At 44.6% G+C, this 23,190-nt stretch overlaps 1 protein-coding gene across 1 annotated transcript in view; it reads right to left on the bottom strand.

Moving 5' to 3' along the window:
* LOC138471861 (microtubule-associated protein futsch-like) overlaps positions 1-23,190 on the bottom strand; it is a 291,122-nt gene that overhangs the window by 169,209 nt on the left and 98,723 nt on the right. The window contains exon 3 of the mRNA XM_069609720.1: positions 6,933-7,069. Within this exon, the coding sequence (XP_069465821.1) occupies positions 6,933-7,069 (137 nt within the window). The remainder of the gene's footprint in view (positions 1-6,932; positions 7,070-23,190) is intronic.

Here is a 23,190-nt window from a genome sequence, read left to right as displayed (position 1 = left end):
CCAGACGCTGGCCAAAGGATTTCAGTGGTTGTGTTCCTACCAAGAGCACATGGCACTGTGCCTCCCGTAAATATCAGCTGAATGCAGGTAGAGTGCCCAGGGTTAACGCCAACTCTGGCAAGGCAGTACCCGGGAAGACCTATGATCCAACCACCCCCACTGTTAAATCAAGTGGTGTATTGACATCTTGGAGAAGGGGGTCTATATTTTTACATAAGGTCCCTGAATTAATCAATATGAATCCGGTACACGTTATTAAATAAGTGTTTACACTGGATGTGGAAGTGCAGGGATGTTTATTTGTAACCAGGGATCGAATCATAAGTTGCCCTAGGATCTGCCAACAGAGGGGAACCGCCCTTGGCTCTATTCAAATCGATTTTGGGATCCAGGCACGGCCAGGAATATATTGTCCTTTGACAGGAGATGTCAGTCAAAGACAAATACTGCAATAGAACGTATTGTTCACCCTTTGGGACATTTGTCACAACAGCCAGTGCTCTCAGGAGCAAATGTTGTGCCATTGGGAAAAGTGTGTTAGCTGGTTCCCCCTCCCCCATATTTTCATAATGAAAAGGATATTAATGTATCAGCATCTATTTCTGGACTTATGTCTTTCTTTCCACCATCCGGACCTTGCACCCTTTATTCGAATTCCGGGAGCGCAGGAAAGCATGAGCCGGCCAGTTAAACCCAAGGCCGGGTACTTAAGTCCGTGCGCCTGTCTTGGCCTGCTTCTTTCCACCATCCGGGCCGAGGAGGAGGGCAGGAGCCCTTCTCTGCCCCCACCACCTTCCCAGCCACCTTGCCGAAATAGGGCCTACGAATCCGGCACACAGGTAAATCCATAAGCAGATGCAGTGGCTCCGGCTCTGCTAATCTGCCTGTTTGTGCCCATCATCCAGAGCTGCCGCGTTCTACAGCTACAGCGACGTCCTGAACAGCTGATTTGTCGTAGAAAAACATGTGCAACGTTTCTAAAATGGCCAACACTATTATGTTTTGGACCCGTTGCCGAGCAACATGATGCCGCGATCACAGATTGGTCCTTGCACCCTTTATTCGAATTCCAGGAGCGCCGGAAGGCGTGAGCCGGCCAGTTAAACCCAAGGCTGGGTACTTAAGGCCGTGCGCCTGTCTTGGCCTGCTTCTTTCCACCATCCGGGCAGAGGAGGAGGGCAGGAGCCCTTCCCTGCCCCCACCACCCTCCCAGCCACCTTGCCCAAATAGGGACTACAAATCCGGCACACAGGTAAAGCCATAAGCAGATGCAGTGGCTCCGGCTCTGCTAATCTGCCTGTTTGTGACCATCATCCAGAGCTGCCGCGTTCTACAGCTACAGCGACGTCCTGAACAGCTGATTTGCCGTAGAAAAACACGTGCACCGCTTCTAAGATGGTCGCCGCTTTTATGTTTTGAACCCATTGCCGAGCAACGTGACGCTGCGACCACAGATTGGTCCTTGCACCCTTTATTCGAATTCCGGGAGCACCGGAAGGCGTGAGCCAGCCAGTTAAACCCAAGGCCGGGTACTTAAGGCTGTGCCCTGTCTTGGCCTGTCGTGGCCGCCCGGGGCCGAGGGGCCAGCTACGCTGCTCCGTTCAACACATACCAGTCCATCCAGGTGGTAAGCACTGTCCTCCTTGTTAAATTTCGCACCTATTTGTCTCCCCGACACTGATCCATGAGTGCTCTGCCATCTGCGACTTTGTCTACAAATTCAATCCCCTTACGCACGAGACCCGTACGTGTGCAACAAACTCTTTTGTACGCGCCCCCCCCCGTACTCTCAATTCATCAAATGAATCATTGCTCCTGCATATCTGCCCCGTGCCAAACCCTAAACATGGTCTTGGCTGGATCGTAATTTGAACAGTGTCACTCTACCCCTCGCCCATGGCCGCCCCTGCCGCCACACTGTGAACTACCTGTTTGACTAGTGAAATTTCACTAACCACTTCTACTTGCTGTGCCATTACGCCTTGGATATGAAATTACTGATTATTACGCGTTAGTATCTAACAACTGCACATAGGTAATTTTATTGACTGCATACATACAAGTGCTCATATCCAATATATCCGCCTGCAGTCGCATAGAACAAGCTTACTACTGCTGTGTTATTGTTGGCTGTTATTTGGAGCTACTAATATGCTACCATTGATCACTGTCTGATAATATCTCATACTGCTACCGTTAATTATTGCCGGATAGTGTCTTATAATTGCCTAAGGTTAACGTTGTGATTCGAAACACGCATTTACTTTTTTCCATCATAACTGTCCGTAACTTATTAGAACGAATCTGGTAAGCTTGTGCTTAGCTGTGCCTCAGAAATGTTGCAATTTTGTTAACTTATCTCGCCGTCATCAGACCACCGCAGCTGCTCTTAGGCGGAGATCGATTCGGATCTTAACTGTAGATTATGCACAGTAGAAGGCAAATACCTTCTTCTTGACCATTACTACCTTGACTATTCAACTGTAGTGTTTCTCACCCTGAACCCAGATCCAATTCCATTGGCTCCATATTTCTAACACAATCACCATGCCTACTCCTCTCTGCAAGCAGCACTAAGCTACTTGACCTATCTCCCTTGTACTAACCGGCGAGCATTGCTACTCGTACAAACCGTACTCATTCTGTATCGATCAATAGCGAGTGCTCACCTGCCTATTTTGTACTTCTGAAAGATTGTATCCTGTGTAACCTGAGTTCATTCTGCACCTGTCAGTACTCACCTGACCATTCTTCTACACAGAAAACTTGCATCCCTGTGCAACCTTGACTATTGTTGTACCTCTGATAGCTTGTATCCTATGTAACCCTAGCCATGATCTATGCCTTGCCCAAGACTATCATCTATACAGTGCTCATCGCTTTCCTAACGTTCCTCCTTCTCCCAACCTCTAAAGGCACTCATTTGTATCATGCCATCCTTAGCATTGATAGCCAACACTACCTTGACGCCTACTGCCCCTAATCTTTCTTTTTCTTCATTAAGAAAAACATTACCCCATCCAACCTAATCAAGCCAACTTACTTCCTGTCGCCTCTCATTCTGACACAAAAAGAATCCTGCCTCATTAATGACGACCTGCTACAAACGTCTGAACTGACACCTACCCAATGGATCTTACGGTTTGCGAGTAGATCCAAGCCCAACCAGCCATGCACTATTAAATGGAGAAACTACAGACTAGGATCTAGACTCACCTCACCCTCATCAACCCCCATAACAGGGAACACCCAAACTACACCTAGTTTACGCTCACCCAACACTTCCAACCACAAATCCACACTAAATTTGGAGCACAGCTCACTTCGCCCCACTCCCACAGTCCTCACCAAGAACACAATTAAGGAAAATCACATAATTAATGGAGCCCTTATTAACGCCAGATCCCTTGTGGCCCACACCACAGAAATCGCTGACATTATCACATCTAATCAGCTAGATTTAATAGCTATCACTGAGACCTGGCTCCACAAAGCAGCCGGACCTGCCCTCTCCTTAGCTACCCCAACAAACTTCACCATTAACAGACGAGACAGAGAAACATCTAATGGAGGTGGTTTAGCATTCATATGCAAATCTAATTTAACCATAAGAGAGACAGATTCAAAGCCACTCTCCTCTGCCGGGTTACTCTCAGTTAAGCTGGCTCTATCTCCTTCCCGAACCATTTCCGTGCATCTGCTCTACAGACCACCTGGCCCACTAGGAACATTTGAAGAAGACATAATGTCTCTATTAAATACGAACACCAAACCTGATTCACAAATTATCCTACTGGGTGATTTCAACTTAGGCCTAAACGATCCTAATGATTCTAATGCCACCATCCTAGCCAATACTATTGCTGAAGTGGGCCTTACTATTAGGAATAATGGACCCACTCACATTAAAGATCGCACATTGGATTGGATCGCAGATATCATTTGTACTTCATGAATATCCACCATTGAACCTTGTGTCTGGACAGATCACTACTTGATCTCATTCACTATTCAAGACAGCCTTCAAACAAGCTTAGCAAAGCCTATGGCCCCAACGGCCCTAACCCGATGTAAAAAGAACATAACAGTTTCAAACATCTTACCCTTGCTCCACCCTATAACTAATCATATCTACCTACCTACAGACCCAACTGACCTGGTTGATCTATACAACAAAACAATCAACTCAGCTGTTAACGTCATTTCACCATTGAAACTTAGCAAAGAAAAACCACTAGCTCACTTGAACTCCTGGTTTACCCCCAGCTTGAAAGCCCTTCGTAAAGAGAAAAGACAGGCTGAAACCAGCTGGAAAAACAACCAGTCTGAACAGAATGAAAAACTACTCACAACACTTACAGATAGATACAAAAAAGAAATTATCCAAACTAAAAAAGATACATTCAATGAAAGAATCAAAAAAGCCAACTCAAGTTCTAGGGAAATCTTTTCCATACTAAGAGAACTAGAATCCCCGGTTGCGCCTAATGACTCGTGCATCAAAAACAAAATTTGGTGCACCGATATCCAAAATGCCCTCTGTAACAAAATGTCTATACGCCAAGATAAAATTGTAGCCAAAAACACAACTCTACACAGGATTGCTTTAGCTACACAAGAAGCCATCCTGCAAGAAATTGCCAACAAACAAACCAAACCATGTAACCAATTCAAAGTCAAAGCCATCTCTACAACTGAGGTTGAAAACATCATCACATCCCTCAAACCTTCCCGATGCCTTGGAGATACCTGCCCTGCACTAAAGAAGCTGTGAAAGACCTAGCTCCGTTCATTTCTACCTTCATCAACTCCTCCTTCAAATCTTGCTCAGTTCCTACCAACCTTAAAGACACCTGGGTACTACCCTTACTAAAATAAAATAATCTGGACCCCAGCATCCTCACTAATTATAGGCCAATGACGACTGTACCATTTCTCCTTAAAATCCTGGACCGATCTGCTTATCTCTAGATCCAATCCTACCTGGAGATCAACAAATTACTAGGCACCCAACAATCAGGCTTCAGGCCAAGGCACGGGACCGAGACTGCCCTCCTCAACTTCAAGAACCAACTGGACGATCGAAAAGACAAAGGAGAAGCTTCCATTCTTCTCCTCCTGGACTTATCCATTGCATTGAACCTTGTTGACCACAAAGTCCCGTGCAACCACCTAAAATCAGCTGCCCACTTCTCCAAGGAAGCTACCACCTGGATAAACTCTTTCTTAGATAACCGATCCATAAGAGTTTTTTCACCTTCCTCAGCAGCAGACCCAGTACCCATCACATGTGGCGTTCCCGAGGGTTCATGCGTCTCCCCTACTTTGTATAATATATTTACTAAGCCTCTTTCCAATATACTTGACAATCTGGGTGTCTCATACACCAATTACGCTGACGACACCCAGATTCCCATCCCCATTAAAGGAGACTATGACAAAGATGTGGAATTGATCAATACATTTTATTTGATTATACAAACATGGATGGCCACTCATGGATTATGCTTCAATGACGAAAAGACTGAGCTCTTAATCATTGGGTCTTCCAATAGACTAAACAAACTCTCACCTCAATATAGTTCTGGCACTATTGATGGAATCAAGATCAAGGTCGCTAATGAAGTAAAAACATTAGGTTTCTTCCTGGATTCAGCACTCAACCTCAATAAACAAGTAAACGCCACTGCATCTGCAGCTAGCTACACTTGTAAATTGATTATGCATGGAAACCATTCCTGTCTTCGGATAACTGTACCACGATTGCACGTGCACTATTATTATCCAAGTTGGATTACTGTAATGCACTATACTTGGGCGCCAGCAAACACAACTCTAATAAACTCCAAACTCTCCAAAATAATGCTTTAAGATCTGCCCTAGGCATTCCAAGATCGCAGCATATCTCCCATGAAAGACGCTCTATCAACTGGCTTGCCATAAATGACAGAATTAAGCTCAAAGCACTTAACCTCACATACAAATGTCTAACCAACAAGGCTCCCATATATTTGATACACAGATTTACCAAACATACTTCAGAACGACCCATCAGAAAGGCTCAATCTAATAGCCTGAGAATCCTTAACCACAAACTCAAAAAAACAGGAGGCTCCAGCTTTCCAGTCATGGTGGCACAACTCTGGAACTCCATACCTGACACCTTTAGAGCAGTACCTTCCTCCCACTCTTTCAAGATTAATGTTAAGCATTGGTTGCACTCCTGTGACCAGTAGATTGCCCTTTGATTTATGAACTGATGATGACCTAGAATAGTACCACATGATTCTGCATAGTATACCTTTGTTCATACTACTGTATATATTCTGTATATGTCTCTTATTTTGATGTACTTATTATCTGTAACCTTTGTAACTTGTAAAGCGCCCAGATGCCTGAGGGTCCGGCGCGCTCTATAAATAAATAAACATAAACATGTTGAGAAGCGTTGGCAATGATTTAAGTCCCCATTGAGGCACATGTTTTATTTATTTAATGAAATTGTGATAATTGTCATGTATACTTTATCTGTGATGTTTTATATTGCTGTGGAAAACCTTTTATGGCTTAACGCCGAATAAAGTTATGACTCACATAAAAACTCAATTTACAACCTCTGTCCTCTTTTGCATACCACTTATGGTCATTGATCTCTAGCGTTCAGATAAAACTATTTCACGCTCTTGGAAGCACAGTCTCTTTTTTGACCCAAAGTATACATTCTTTGCTCGCTTTAAAGCAAATTATAGCCGCTCATCTCGTTCAAGCCCACATGCAGACAGTCTGTCCTGTTTTAGAGGCATTGTGGCATTTCTGCTTGTCGACTGGTCACATTAGTCATGGCTCCCATGAGGAATGTTCAACTCCTCACTATTGATTAGACCACCTAATTTAGTGTGGGGTGAACTAATGACTAGCCCGAGTGGCATTACCGGTTCTCGAAAATGAGGTCCTGGGCAGTATGCGCTCGGTCTCTCCTGTGAGTAGATTTCAGGGCAGAGGAGCTGGCAGAAGATCTCTTTGTGACCCGATGAGGTGACCTGTGATATCTGGATTCACTGCTCTTCACCTAGAAAAAGGGACAATTATAACACACAATCAACTCATGCCAAGTCAATAATCATTTTATGGATCCGAAAAACTCTTTACAATATAGAAAACACTTGCAATCAAATGAGCAACTATAATCTTTTACACTATTACATGCATAGATAGTAAGGACAATAACAAGTTGCATGGGGTGAGAGAGATCCGGCCATACCCAAATTTACATCACCCAAAGGGTACGCACAGCCTTCAGCCATGGCACAGTGCTGTAACCAAGAGGCATGGCCGTCGACTATTCCCTGTGCATGCTTAAATGGGGTGTATTGGCAGGCTATGGTCAGGTGCCGATTCTCAATCCAGAGGGACACATGCCATGACTTTCTGCCATTGCCTATAGATATTGCACATGGGAGATGTCTGCAGGCCTTGCCCAGGCACACTTCCCAACCCCAAAATACTTAGTGGGCATGGTCTTGGTGTATGGTATCTTGGACATGTCCTGCAGCCATGCCCCTGCTAATCACCCCTTCCCCAGGATATTCAGGGCATGGCCGATGGCAACAAATCGTGGGAGCCAGGTTCGAGGCATAGCCTCTGGCAGAGCCATACCTACTTCAATGGCTCCTATGTATTTTTCTCTGATCTTGTCCTGAAACTATGTTCTTTGCATATTTTCAACACACAATACCACAATCAACATCACTTTTCACCTTGATGGTATCTTTGCTAATGACAGGTATGCCAAACTGTAGATACAACGAGTAGGAGTATTCTACATGTTGAGCAACAGCCATGAGGTATAAACATATTGATGTCATTGAGGATGATGTTGTGATATCTCACGTGATGTCAACAGAGCTGCCATTTGTGGTCTTATCTATGACATCATGAGCAGGGCATGGTGGGAAGACAATGCTATTTTTTTAAATGTTTTGTTTCATTACCCTAACACCTTCAACTGATGTTTCTCCTAAAAATTGGTAAGGAATTCTTGTAAGATAGTTTATACTTCATTTTCTCAAATTGTATATGAATTATTATAGGTATTTTGCCTGTTTTTAACCCACATCTTTTTTATACCTGCCTTCTCTTTCTTTTATGCCCTTTGAGCTCCTTTTTTATTTGTTTATATTTCCTCGCTTTTCATTGGGTAGACAGCCTGTATCAACCACTTTCATTTCACCCCTTCTCCTTGCGTTTCACTCCATCTTTCTACTCCGTGTTTGTTTCTTGTCCTCCCTTTCTGTGCAGCTCTGTGCTTTTATGTTGTTTTCTTTGCCAGTATCTTGTTTTTTTCCCCTCTTAGCTTCCCATTTACTCACTACCCCTCACGATAATCCTTTTGCTTTTAGCTATGTGCTCGACACAGAGACTGATCGCTGATCCTGCAGGGTCTATGGTCATAGTCCGGCAGTACTCCACCCATGGCGTACGCCCATGTCCCTGGCACATTGTCACAATGAACATGCCTTCCATACCATATGGGTACATTGGTTGTAAATATATGTCTCCAGGATCTGCAGATATTGTATGCAGTAGGTGGAGCCTGGGGGCACTTTTTTACTCTAACAATGAAATGACATGCAACAATGTCTATAGTACGCCCTCTTAGGCCTGTCGAAATATGCCCCAGCCTTAGGCTCAAGCAGCAACAACGCATAGTGTAGTGCTGGGTAACTTTCTCTCCATGGCAATGCTGGTCTCAAATTCTGATCAGGAAGTGGGTCACCCAGCAGTGTGCGACTACTCACGTCTGCCCAGGCATGCCAGTGCACAGTTCTGCTAACCGGAGCTTCGACGCGTGACAGAGAAGGCTGCTATATAATATATAATGTTGATTCCTGTGTGTGTGCGCAGTTTAGTTGTGGTGTGAAGGGGTGTTTGTGTATGTGTGTGTCAGGGCGGTGTACATGTATGGGGGAAATATCCAGGCAGCAATATTATTGGGGTGTTTGCAAATGCAGATTGGCACAGGGATAGAATTGTGGCCACATGAAAGTCTTCTGGTACACTGTCATGGGGCAAATGTGAGTAATATGAAATTGGTGTGGGGCGATTATAGGTGCAATGTGGCATGGGCAAAACAGAGGAATATGAAAGTAGCATGTGCCAATTCATTGAGGGGGAGGGTTCAAGTGTCATGGGAATAATACGCAGTATGAAGTGGGATGGGGCAGAATGAAAATAGCATGGAGTGATTGTGGGAGCTATGTGAATTTGGGCAATACTATGGCAATATGAAAGTGGCCTGTATTTTTTGTATTTTGTTTATTTGTATAGGGCGCCTGTCCCAAAGGCATCTGGGCGCATATCTTAGGTTACAGTGACATAATATACATCAAGGACAGAATATCTTAGGTTACAGTGACAATATACAGAGTGAACATACAGTCAAATTACTTACAGGATATTTACAGTGAATTTACAGTGTATTTACATTCAGCCTGTGCCATTTTAGGGGCAGTTGAAAAGGCATGGTGCATTACTCGGGTCAATGAGAAAGTGACATAAGTCATTTCTCGGTACAATGTGGCGTGGCAATATACTGGAACGTCAAAGTGGCATAGACAGTTTTTGCGGACCAATAAGGTATTGGACAATACTGGAGCAATATTAAAGCATAGGGCAATTCTGAGAATGTGGCATGAGGCAGTTCTGGGGAAATGTATTTGGCATGGAAGACAATTCTGGGGCAATGTGAAAGTGCCATGGGGCAATATTGAAAGATAATATAAAAGTGGAATGGGACGTTTCTGTGGCAATGTGGCCAACAAACAATACAGGGATCGATATGAAAAGCAACATATGCTAATTTTGGAAGAAGGTCTGGAGACCCCATGACCGTGGCTATTGGTTACTATGAAGCTATACAATTGCCATAAGGTCATAAAAGGGGGTAAGCGGTGGTGTGAAAGTGGTTATATATGTTTATAACAATTACATGCACAGGGTGTCCATGCTGTTGAACCATGGAGCTTGGAGCTTGGAACTTCATGTTTTAATTTTAATAGCACTTTGAGCGAATCTTATTTTCTGTTATATTGGCAGCAGTGCCGCCCGAATTCTCCAACAAGAGTGGCTGCCATCCTGTCCAGGCCATTGTTTTGCTGTTTGTAAAATAGTTGGCAATGTGCTTAACTGAGGCAAACCTGGTAGGACACTGGCCTAACAATATTCTGGGGCAGTGTGAAGTTTGCAAGGTGATATTCTGGGGCAATGCACTTAAATCACACAAAACTGGCATGGCATGGTTAAAACGGACGATTATCTGGGTCAAAAGATTAGATTAAGCTAACAAAACTGGAATGTAACTGTTGAATTGGCATGCCAATTCTCTGGGGGCAAATAAGAATGCTACTTCATTGGGCAATGTAGAATCTAGCATCAAAATGCACCTAGCTGAGAACATCTGCCCTTTCACTGTTGAAACTGGCGTGACAATTTACTTAGAGCGCTGCAGAAACTCGCATGACAATGACCCTGATAACAAGGTTGACGCACCGGTGGCCTACCGGCAACCACGCCCTACCGTTTCTGCTGCCCAATATCCCAGTAGTACCGGTATATTACGAGGGCAGATGGAACAGTAAGTAAGTATGTGGACTCCCATAGGACTTTATGGGAAAGGGAACACTGAAGCACCTGAGACCGTTAGTAACGATGCCGGTGCTTCAGTGAATTATCTGCTGGTAGGGGCATAAACTACCAGCAGGTCAGGCCTGCTTGTAGTTCACAGCCCCTACTGGCAGACTTGGAGTGACCTAGTCCGGAAAAGTTTCTGTTAACCATTGTTACTGGCACTTTTTTCCAGATCGGGTCACTCGTAATGAGGGTTTAATGGGGCAAAACTGGAAGTGAACAATGAAAACTGGCAAGACAACTTTATAATGTTCAAGCGTGTCTTGTGAAGTGGAGGTTTAGTGTGAGTGTAGGATACATTTAAAGGGTAATGCAATTGGCTTCTATTAGATAATTAACTCATTTGAATGAAAGTTGGGACCTCAAAATTGGTATTTCAAGCATTTGTATATATGGAGAGAGAGAGAACGAGCTTGTTGTTAACTCGAGTTGGTCTATTGGCCCTGTGACCAAAATGTAGTAGTAAGCTTACATTAGTTAGATTTACTGGAAGAGACAGGGGGCCCAATTCATGGAAATATCTGTGTGGAAAATAGGGACTTTGCGTGCCAAACTGCGCGCAAAAGAAATCCCATTGGTCGATTTATGGAATTGACTGCACAGTACTTTTTCATACTTAGTGGGAACTTTGCACAGGCTGGGCATGTCACTGCGAGAGGCGGAGTGCCTTGCGCGAGACACCACACAGAGCGTAGGCATGGCTTGCGCAGGGGGCAGGTTAGGGGTGTTAGGTAAGATTTTCATATCAATGATAAATCTTCCTGACCTGTGTCAACCCCAGTACTTTTTGGTTTGACTAGGTAACCATTTGTCCTTGTCCCTAGGTGAAGGGGAATCTTTTTCCCCTCTCACCTAGTCTTGTACTATTTTTAGGGGTGACCTTTTCCTGTCTCTCCATAGTGTATGGTGGAAGTTATAGTTTCCTACAACCTTTGGGCTTAGGCTGGGTTGCCCCTATGGGCTCCTCTGTTAATTTCCCTTTTATGTACTTGGGTGAACTACAGTTCCCAAGTAGTAACAAGCGATTTGTAGCCCCCTTTACATTTTATATAGTGAGCCAGCACACCCCAACTTATGTGGCGTATTGGGGGGATACCATGTATCCCCTTACTTACCTGGAAACATGTTGTTACATTGTGAGTTTTACCTGAATGGCTGGTGGCAGTGGTTTTACCTTGTTGATGGCTTTTAGTCTTTAGAACAGAAGGGCCACCATATTTCCAAAATGGTGGGCTCCTTATTTTTTGCAAATTCTGAATCTTGCTGAAACTTTGTGGGCAACCTGCTGGACCTCCAGAGACGTGAATCGAGTTCAAAAAGTCCCCTCATCACAGTGTTGGACCGTGCAAATGACGAGAATCCAACCAGCGATATTCTGTCTTCCTCTGTGCTCTTGAAAAAGGTGCCAAATCCACAGAGCCACATCCAGGTGCAAGGAAAATCTTGACTGGAGCCTTCATCCATGATCCCTGTTGCAAAAGTCCTTCCAAATTCCTATCTTCCGTCTTCTAGACACAGGAATCCATTGACTGGGTTTTTTGGCTGCAACACTTTTTCTGTGCTGAGGTATTGTGTTGGCTGGGGTATTTACTTACTTTCAGTCTCCTGTGATTCCTGTGTATCCTTGGGGTGCTACTGAGATTGGGAGGTCTCTCGTCCAGTTCAGCGAGGCCCACTCCTGGAATCCTCCTAGGGTGTCTTCTCTGAAGTCCCCGGACGCTAACTAACTTTCAAATTGAACTAATTACTTGTTTGCCCAGTCTTCCTCAGGAACTCTGACTTTGCCTGCAACTGAGCCCTATCTCACCCTGCCTACTGCTGGCTCCTAGACCACTAGTGTCCCTATTTTGCCTCTGAGAGAACTCATGTACTAGAATTGTGAAGAGCTAGATAATTTAAAGGGTCTGCCTTGAAAAGTAGAACACGTGTTGAAAAGTGTACTTACTTGTAAAAGAGTTAATTGGTAACTTTAAACTCTCAGAGTGAATAGTTACAAAATGTTATTACTTACCTTAGTGATGTTCTGCCATTCTGAAAAGTATATATAGGATTTACTTGCCTTGAATAAGCTGTGTGCCTTCTTAAATAAGTATTCTCAAAGTCTTACTTTCCTTAGAAACTGTCTCGCCATTCTAATAGAAAGTAGATAGAAGGTCAACTTACTCAACTTTGAATTGGGTTCCCCTCTTCCCAAAAGCAATGCTGTTTGTTTAATTGTATTATTCCTGTTAGGATAATTGTATGAGTTTCCCCAATTGGGTCTTACTTCCCCTGACTTGCTGTTAGCCTGTGCAGAATAAGTCTGCCTAGGTTATACTTACCATTTAGTTTGTTGGTAGCTCCTGACAAAAGTACATAGGTTTTACTTACTTTAAGTTTAACTGTGTTATCCTAAAATAAGTTAAGCGTTATTGCTTCCCTTAGTCTGTGAACTGAAAAGCATCTGTAATTGAATATTACACCCCAAGGTCCAACTCCCCTAGAATAACTGTTATCCTGAATCAGAGTTATAGGTTTTTACTATTCCTAGAATAAGTGTTCCACTATTCAGAAAAGTATATTGTCCAGTTGATTTACTACGTGGTTTCTTGCTGAGCGTCACTGTATAACTGACAGGGTCTACTACCCTTGTATTACTGTAAAGCAGTGGTCTTCAAACTTTTTTGGCCTGGGCCCCTTCTGAGCAAAATTTGGGCAGGCCGACCCCCCAAAAAATGCCAATTGGAAAGTATGTACAAATGGCTATGAACTATTGTGCGCTGTCACCACACCCTACTCCCAGTATGGTCCCTGGGCTCCCCCACCTGCTCCCTTCACAGTCGCTGGGCTCCCTCATCCCACTTCTACCCAGCCCCTAAGCTCTCCCCGCCCCATCACAGACCCTGGGCTCTCCCCCCCCCTGTTCCCACCCCTATCCCAGTGCTCCCACCCATCCTGCTCCCACCACAGTCCCTGGGCTCCCCCCGCCCCATTCCCAACACAGTCCAAAGGCCAGTGGGACCTGGTGAATTTTTAAAGTGGAGGGGCATAAATATTTCACACAAAAATGCCATAGCAACCGAGCGCAGCGAGGGAGTCCGAACCAATCAAAGAGGTTCGGGGGTGTTTTCCCCCTTAAATTATTTTAAAATAATGGGTTAAAATGTTGCATTTTAGAACATACTTAAAAAAAATTGGTAAAAAGCCAAACAGTTTGCAATTCGCGCTGGGGGGGCCAAAGGGAAAGCATGGCATTTTTGACTGGGCATCTGTGATAGATAAGAAAAAAAATGTCACAGCACCTCAGAAGGAGGGCTGATTTTGGCAGGTGGGTAAGGGGATTGTGCAACAAAGGCAATTATCACCATACACTTACTCATAACACAAGCATACACATATTTAAATAAATAATAAATGAACATAAACATACCTTCTGCAGGGACTTGTGCGTGGGTGCTGAAATGCCCCCACTCCAGGTTGCTCTGTCCGTATGTGCAAGGAGGTGCAGGAGCTCCCCCTCGCACATATAGACAGACAGTGCCCCAGCCAGCATTTCCAATGAGCTATATAAGGCTGTCGAAGCAAAACGCCCCCAGCCTTGCATGGCTCAGTGAGCATCTGCGGCTGGGCAACTGATCTGTCAAAGAGAAACATTGTTTCCCTTTGACAGTTCAGTCAGCCCAGGAGCACTCCCTCAGCTGGAAAAAGCAGCTGAGGCTGTGCTCAGAGTTTCCCTGGGCTGGCTCCTTGGCTCCTCCATAATGGGTGATGGGGCTACTGGGTGGAAGCCCCCTTGCCCATTATGGATGAGCCGCCAGGCTCGGACTGGCCTACAGGGCAATAGGGCAATGCCCGTACCAAAAACGAAAAATGCTAGTGTAGGCCAGTGGGCCACTTTTTTGGCCAATGTTTTGATCATTGTTGCTGAATAAATGTTCTTTAAATATCACAATTTGCTTACATTTTAACAAAAATCAATCCCTTAGGTACTATTCAAACAGTCTGTGCCTAAAGGAATGAATATCCATTTGCAACTGAGGGCCACTTTTTCAATGGTGCCTGAGACAGTGTTATGGTCCAGTCCGACCATGGAAGCCGCCCCTGCCCATATCCACCAATCTAAAAAACTTATTTTTTTATTTAATTTTTTACATTTCATGCTGGGCTCTCGCACCCCCCCTGGGATGCGGCCGCGCCCACCTGTGGGTGCGCCCCACAGTTTGAAGACCTCTGCTGTAAAGTAATTTGAAACTAACTTATGATTTTACTCCCCAAGAATAGGTGTGCCCCATACTGAATGTGTATACAAAGGTCTGACATACCTAGAAATCTTGTTACATTTATACATAAGGTCTATGCTTTGGCCTGTGATAGTACTTATTTACCCAAGATGTACCTTGATTTTCTTCTATTTAAATAAACCCTTTATTTTTTGCAATACATAGCGTGTCAGTGTTTCTTTGGACCATATGTCTATTACAATTTATTTTTACTGATTCTACAGCCCTCTCTCACTCCTAAAATAAGCCTGGCTGCTCTGACTACGCTACCATGAACTCAGGTGGTACAGCCTTGTACTGTCCCAGTTGAATGGTTTTGCTAAGCCCTTAGTTGGACTTCAAAAAAACTGTCCAAACAGGTGGGCGGAACATGGAAAATAAGGAAGAACAAGGCAAAATGTGGGCATTACGAGGGACGGGCCACAGGCAGTCCATCACACCCCCACTATTGCATGGAATGATACGTATTCATGGATCCATGGGTGCAACCTCTGGGCAGGAAATGGCCATGCAGGCCCTCATACTATCCGCCACCCGAAGGCAGGCGTATAGACACTTGCGCATAGGATTCACTGCACAGAGGTAAAGTCGGGTGTCGGATTTAGGAGCATGTGTACGCAGCAGGGGTTGCGATCAGACTTAGGCTTGCGGGTAAGCAGTGTAGCAGGGTGCAGGAACGGTTTACTGGGGCTCGCACACAGATTTTCCCAGTTTTACCCGAGTTACGATAAATCCTATGCATGCTGTTGGGGTGCCGAATAAAAGTTACAGGGGACCCCACGCAGGGTCCCCGAGATGCAGGCCGGCTTGCAGGGTGTATGTATTTGCACCTGGGAGAGCATGCAAACATAGCCTTTCTGGCTGTTTTTGCTTTGCGTGGGGGGCGTGTCGGGGGAGTTCCGGCTCCGGCTTTTGTATACCGTTACTTTGTTCAAACAATTCCATAAATACGCAGAGCGTGAAGAATTAATTCTGCACGCAGGCTTGCACAGTTTCGTTCTCAGCACGCGGCCTATGCGGGGTAAATGGGCACTTTTCCATGAATCAGGCCAAGACTGTATAGGGATATTCCACACGTGATATAGCCACAGATGTTCTGGAACTCAGAGGGAGGTAGGATATATATTATAGAGGTGAAAACAACAGGAGCGAGCAGTAAGTGAGATTGCCTATCACTGATGAGATAGGTAGCTGAGCCGGAGGAAATGAAATAACAGAAGGTAAGGAAGCCAGAGAAATCGTGTTAGAAGGAAAGAAAATGAGTTTTTGCAGCATTAAGAACAAGAAAGTTATCAGACATCCATGATTGGAAGCCCTAAATTTGAGATGCATATCATCAGAGAAATGTGGAAATGAAAGAAAGAGCTGTGTATCATCAGTGTAGAAATGGTGCAAGAACCCAAAAGAAGAGATAACCCAAGCTAATGAAGAAGTGTAGAGGGAAAAAATAAAAGGACCAAGGACTGAGCCTTGAGGAGCTCCACAAGTGAGTGAGTATGTCTCAGTTGTGCGCACTCGGGTTAGTGTGTCCGGAGGGGCAACAACCAGTGTCTGGGTTGTTCGTTTGCAGCAGTTTGTTCTTTTGGCGGATGTGAGGGTTGTGTGTTTTGTGTGTGGTAGGGCTGGGCCATCAGGTTGTGTGAGGTATGTGTCAGATATACTGGAAAGGAGTGATAAGCAGGGGTGGTTAGTAGTTAATTACAGTGTGGTTGTTTTATTGTTGGTTCCAAGATCTTTACTGTCCCTTGATTGTCTTGGGTCCACAGTGATAGTTGTGGGGGGTGCCAATTTTTATGCTAGTCTCAGTGAGTTGAATAGCCAGATTTTCAGTCATTATCTGATGGTAAGGTGAACTTCTGTCGTTCTTATTTACTTTGGGATTGAGTTCCATAGATCGGCTATTCGATGGGAGAATGCAGTTCCTCCGAATTTCCTTTTTACGTAGTGCTTAATTTCGATTTGGAGGTCATTGCTTGGTCTTAGGATTGTTACTGTTTGGTAGCGGTTGATTTTGGCTTGGAGGAATTCATCAGCTTGTCTGGTAGTGATTTGAAGTTAATGCAGTTTTTTCACTGGGAGCGAGTGTAGGCTTCTCAGGGCTGGTGCGATGTGGTCTCTTCGGTTTCGTCTAAGGAGTATCCTTGCTGCAGTATTTTGGATGCATTGGAGTTTTTTAGTGAGACGTTCTGGCATTTCAATGGAGGCTGTTTGCATAGTCAATTGTTGAAAATACGAAGGAAATAATTGCAAGGGCTCTGTGTGGGGAAGAGAGGTAGGGGAGGATCCCTCTAATTAGTTGCAGGAGGTAAAAGCATTTCTTTGCTATTGTATCGACTTGCGGTTCTAGTGAGGATCCGTTGCCCATGAGTATTCACAGTTTTTGTATCATGGAAGATGCTTCTGGTTGGGTCCCCATGTCTGATGGCAGTTTGGTTGTGTGTCTGTTGCATTATTCTCTGGGTGGGGGGGAATTATTATTTCTGTTTTGGTCGGGGTTAGTTTGAGATTGTTGGTTGTCATCCAGGTCCATGAGGCATTTGTTGAGGGTGTTGCTTGGGTCTTAGGTTGAGATTATCTTGAAGATGAGTTGGGTATCATCTGCATAGTTATAGGCGGTGAATCCATGAGTTCGAATGAGTTTCGCTAAGGGGACATATACACGCTGAAGAGAGGCTGGAATCTTGTGGTACGCCGCAAGAGATGTTTTTGGTGTTACTAGTAAATGGCAGTATATCACGTACTAAGAGCGTTTGGGTCTAAGGAATTGACTCGCCTTAGGGAAAGTTAGGAAAGACACATAGGTTTGCTAGATCCTGACGAATGGGTGGAGGTGTTAATGTTTCCCAAAGAGATTGGGATATACGCTAGACTTCATCTTATACATTATACGATCTTATACAGTTTAAGATCTTACATTGTATTTATTATTCTCGCACAGCACTGTTTGAATGGGGGAGCATGGACAGTGATTGCTGTTTATGATGTGGGAGACCAAATGGCACTTGTTTCCACACATTATGGGAGTGTACTCAGATCAGGTTTTCTGGGGGAAGTGTATCAATAGGTTATCTCCTGTCATTGGTTCCAATGTGCCGAAAGATTCGAAACTTGCACTTTTTGGAGTTTGGGGAGAAGTTGGGTTCACTTAATGTGAGAAAGTGTTTCTGTGTGTAACTTTGGCACTGACTAAAAGGCTTATCGCATCAATGTGGGGTGCTGGGGAATGTCCCCGGATGAGCTGTTGGACTGTGGAAGTGGACCTGTGCATAGCCTTGGAGAGAAGGGTGTATAATGCTACAGGTTGCTCCACCAATTTATTTTAAAGTTTGGGCAAATGGGAGGGGGTTGAAGAATTTTGCCAGCTCTTGCCTTGCCTTCCAAGATACTATTATCTCAACCAGATTGTATCCTTTCTGTCGAGACTCTTGTTGTTGATAACTTGTAAAAGATTTGGTGAAGCAATAGTAAATGTTTGTTTGTTATATATTAATTTGAAAACAATAAAATAGTTGTATTAAAAAAAAGTAAATGTGGTAGGTAAGTTACTTCAGTTGCGTTATTAACGAAAGATTGTAACCATTGTAGAGCAGAGTCTTTTAGGCCGCATTCCACCAATCTCTGGATTAGTGTTGTGTATCTAATGTTTGTCGAAGGTGGCTGATATGTCCGGTAGTATGCGGGCTGGACCGGTGCTGTTGTCTGCATTTATATTTAGGTCTTCCCATTTGGATATAAGTGCTGATTCCATTCCTCTCATGGGTCTGAAGCCGATTTGGGAGTGGTTTCTATGTGGTTGAGTAGGATTTTGTAGAAGTGGTTCTCCAATAGTTTCGCTTGGTAGAGTAGGTTCGATGTAGGTCTGTAGTTGGTGGCACCTTCTGCACTTCCTGTTTCGTTTTTAGGAGAGGCTTGATGTATGCTGAATTTAAGGTTTTAGGTACTATTCCTGTCTTTAGGGATAGGTTCATCAGTAGCCGGAAGGATTGAGTGTAGGACCCTTTGGGTATCGTGCATGAAATGGATGGGGATGCAGAATAACTCCAACACCAAATAATCAAACCAACTCAGGCAGATGGCAAAGGTGCTGTTTTATTAAAAATTATCTAAAACAGGTAGTTTACAACAGACATCAACCGACATTCACTCGAGCGCTCCATACATTTCTCAAAAAATATCCTTTTATACAGAAAATATGTCAGACGTGACATCATACTACGTGGCAAATAAGAACAACCTACGAGGGGTTGTGATAGGTTCAAGGGGAATCATCTAAGTATACCTTCTATAAGGGGTGTGATTGTGATTGTCTATCTATTGTCAGGTGAACAACTCATACCTACCTCTAAAACATGTCATCTTTAACACTATTAAGTAAACAATATATCATTGGCTCTCAAACTACAAGGCCCTTCGTTATACGGTCCTCTATAATTGGTTGGCACGCTCGTGCCATTCTGGAACATTCGGTTCACTTAGTAGCACGTCAGTTCAGACCAAGGTGCCAGGAGGTGGACTTGACTTTATCTCCCCACCCAATTAGCCCAACATCTCTCATGCACCTTCTTATTGTTGCGCCCTGTTACCTTTGGGTTTGGAGAACGTTACAAATAAATAAACAAACAAAGAAACCTATACCTTCTGCCATGGAGATTGTCTTTGTTACGCTCACCTGGTTCCCACCGGGGCGTCGACCGGAACTGGGCCGCTGTTATTTCCACCAGCGTGACGTGTAGCGCCGAGATGACTGACTGTACTGGCCCGCTCAGCCTAGTTTGTCTGGCTCGCAAGAATATTCTTCTGCAAAGGGGAAGAGGAATTAACCACCCGTGGAATTGAGTGTCAACCCACCTTCCCCACTCCCGTTGTCTTCCCACTGATCACTCTTGATGTCCCCTCCTTAGTCTCACCTGATGGTTTGGAAGGATGAGCTCTCCATCCTACGTCGACCGCAGGGGCGCGTTGATGACCAGTTACTTCACTGGCGTAGAGGAATTGGTGAGTTCCAGTATTGACTCTAAAGTCCAATTGTTCATAAGAGTTCAAATGTCTGCTCTTCACTCTGTCCGATTCCTTGCAAGTTGCCGATTAATCCATTAGAAGATTTCCAAATGGCACTCGGTAAGATTCAGGTAAGTCTATTGTGTTTTTCCCCTTAGGGGCCGGGGTACGGCGATGAAGCAGAGTTGACTGCGCCGACCCGAAATGAGGGGAGACCCCCGTGGTAAATCAGGTAAGTTTTGTGGGGGGTAACTGGTATTTTCCTTGCTTTCTCCCCTTAGGGGCCGGGGTACGGCGATGAAGCAGAGTTGACTGCGCCGACCCGAAATGAGGTGAGAACCTCCCGTGGTAAATCAGATAAGTCCTTGGGGGTAGCTTGTATGGCCTTAGAGAGTCCCCTTGCTCACCTTGCTGTCTTTGTCTCCTTAGGTGTCGGAGGGCGGCCGCGAGATGGAGAGAGCGTGATGGAATGCTGAAGTACCGCCAAGCAGGTGAGTTCAGCGCGGCGCCGTAGGAATGCGAAGCGATGCTTCAAAGACTTCTGTCTTTCAGTTCCGTGGCGAAATGGATCAGGATTCAGGTAAGGATTAAAGTTAAAACTCCTGTTCTAACCTTTATCCTTTTTGTCTTCTTGTTTCAGGAGTCCCAGGACTGAAGCGGGCGTGGCTGAAGACTGGAGCTGCTGAAAACATGGTGAGCGTTACGCTGCAGCAAGCAGAATAACGCAAAGCACGTGTGGCTGTCCGGGCGTGGTTTAAATAGCCTTGGAAGAAGATCCAGGTAAGTATTCTTCCACAGCCCCACCCAAGTAACAAAATAGTCCCTTCAGTAAAATAGTCCCTCCTAAGCCTCATTTGGCTTGAGTCTTCATGCAGCATGGCCTGCCTCAGGTGAGTATGCAGCATGGTCTGCTTCAGGTAAGTTATCAATAATGAGCCTGGCGCCCATGGCGCCAGGACTGACTTTATCTTTATGAGCCTGGCGCCATAGGCGCCAGGATTGTACCCAAACAGCCCCTAACTGGGGCTTTTGGGCAAGCTCCAAGTGGCATGATGCCTGCTTCCGGGGCTGCTGGGCCTGGTCTGGTCTTCCGGGGGCAGGCATCATGACAGTCTTTGAACTTGGCCTTGCAAAGTATCCTTGTCCCTGGGAATATAAGGGAGTACAGGCTTTCATTATCGTTGTTCTAGAACTCCACGCCTCCACTCTATTCCCATCCTTTGCTCACGTGACAGGAGACCACGATTTTGTCAATTTTTGCAGCATTTAAATGTCTTAAATGAATAAAACTTGGCCCAATTGGTGTTGTTGCCTTGCACCTTAACAAAGGATGATTCAGCATTTTACGTTCACTGCCTTTAAGAATAGACAACTGGCCTTGGCTGCTTCAGCATTGACACCAGGCCAGACAGCCCTTTCCAGGCTCTTCCACGATTTCAACTAATTCTTGCTGCAACACAGTTCTCACCATTTCTCTCCATGGGTACTTGCTGACTAAATTCATGACACTGATGGCCAGTTTCTATACAATGGCAGCTTCACCTGCAGTCTATTCACTACAAATAGCCAGCTTCTATGATCACATAGTCTACTTGCATTACAGCATCTCTACAGTTATTGAACAATTGCATATTCTGCAGTGCTTTGCACATGTGTAATCTTCTTTTCGCATATGAAAGTTTACTTGATTCTTAACTTTGTCATCAGTTTCTGTAATGTCTATTCATTCTCTTCAGCCAGTATTCTCAGGGCGTCATGCTCGTTTCTTTGTGCCGTCACAGCCCCTCTTTTTGCTCCTTTTTCATATTCCTTGTGGGAGTTCCTCCCTCACATTGTCATCTCCTCAGGGATACATAGGGTTTTCTTAGTGGGTACCTTCTTTCGAACACTCACTGCGGAATTGGCAAAACCGCTGTTGACAAGCATGGCGCCATCTCAGACTTCCAGCATATAGGAGGTGGGGGGATTTCCTGCAGAGGCATGCAATTACTCCTCTACAGTATAATGTTGGGTTCCTCTGGTTGAGGATTTATTTGAAGATGCCTGGTGGGCATGGGTCACTGGGGGATCCGGCGTGGTTGTTGTCTTTCATTAGTGTGTTGAAAGCTTCTTTATCTATGGGTTTGAATCGGTCAAGTGTTTCAGCGGTTGGTGGTGGTGTGCTGGTTATTGGTGGTTCCGTATTTCTGTTTATTGTTGGGTGGCTTGCGTCAATGGTCTGTTGATTTGTTTGTATTTTTATTCTTTGGTTGTTAGGGATTTGGTCACATAGGGATTGTGATGGTATGATGCCAAGATGTTGGGTTTTTGATTTCTTTGATGCTTTGAATAGTTCTCGGCGTAGAATGCTTTTTTGGCTTTAAGGCTGCTGATTTCTACATTTTGAGTTGTTGTTAGTATTTCATTTTGTCTGATTAATTCTAATGGTTTCGCCATAGTATTTCCAGTTTGTGTTTTTTTTCTCTGTGAACAATCTTGTTGCCATTTCTTTTACAGTGGCTTTAAAGGTTTTTGCTGGTGCTAATTGGTCTAGGGCCTTTGTGATCCAGACATCAAGGTTTTTTTTCGCAGAGTCTGACATCCTTCTTTTTAGCTGGGAGATGTTTGGTTTGATTGATTCCATCAGTTCTGTTAGGGATTCCAGATCAAGATCCTTCCACTTTCTTTTGTTAGGAACATGCAATATTGTGTTCACAGGCAATATGCGGTTTTGGAGTTTGACAGTGAATGGGATCAGGTGGTGATCACTCCAAATGACCGGCACTGGTGGGGGAGTGGTTGAGAGTCCGTCTCTACAGAAAAATGCATCCAAGGTGTGTCCAGCAGCGTGGGTGGGTCTGTTCTCTATTTGCTCAAAGTGGAGTGTTTCCAGTAAGGCGCTGAGGGAGTTTGCTGTGGTTTTGTTTTCTCTTTCAGACCAGATGTTGAAATCACCCAGGAGAATTATGTTATCATGATAAGCGGAAAGGTTGGCAATGGAGTCAGTGAGCTTTGTTGCAAAATTCTGGCTGTAGGATGGCGGTCCTGTAGATCAGGAGGAACAGTGAGTTGGCTTGGTCATTGAACTTGATGTTGATTAGGAGAGATTTGCAGTCTTCTGTTTCATTTGGGGGAGTGCTAAAGCACAGATGTGGTCTTTGTGCACAAATGTGATTCCACCTCCTCTTTGGTTTTCTCTGTTGGTGTGTATTAGTTTGAAGTTGTCTAGTATGGCATCATGAGAGATTGTTTTGTAATTGTCTGACAG

This window comes from Ambystoma mexicanum, chromosome 8 (genome assembly GCF_040938575.1).
Source record: "Ambystoma mexicanum isolate Mex_15411 chromosome 8, UKY_AmexF1_1, whole genome shotgun sequence".
In the NCBI taxonomy this organism is placed as follows: Eukaryota; Metazoa; Chordata; class Amphibia; order Caudata; family Ambystomatidae; genus Ambystoma; species Ambystoma mexicanum.
The sequence above is the reverse complement of the archived record's forward strand: the minus strand, read 5'-3'. Positions and strand labels throughout refer to the sequence as shown.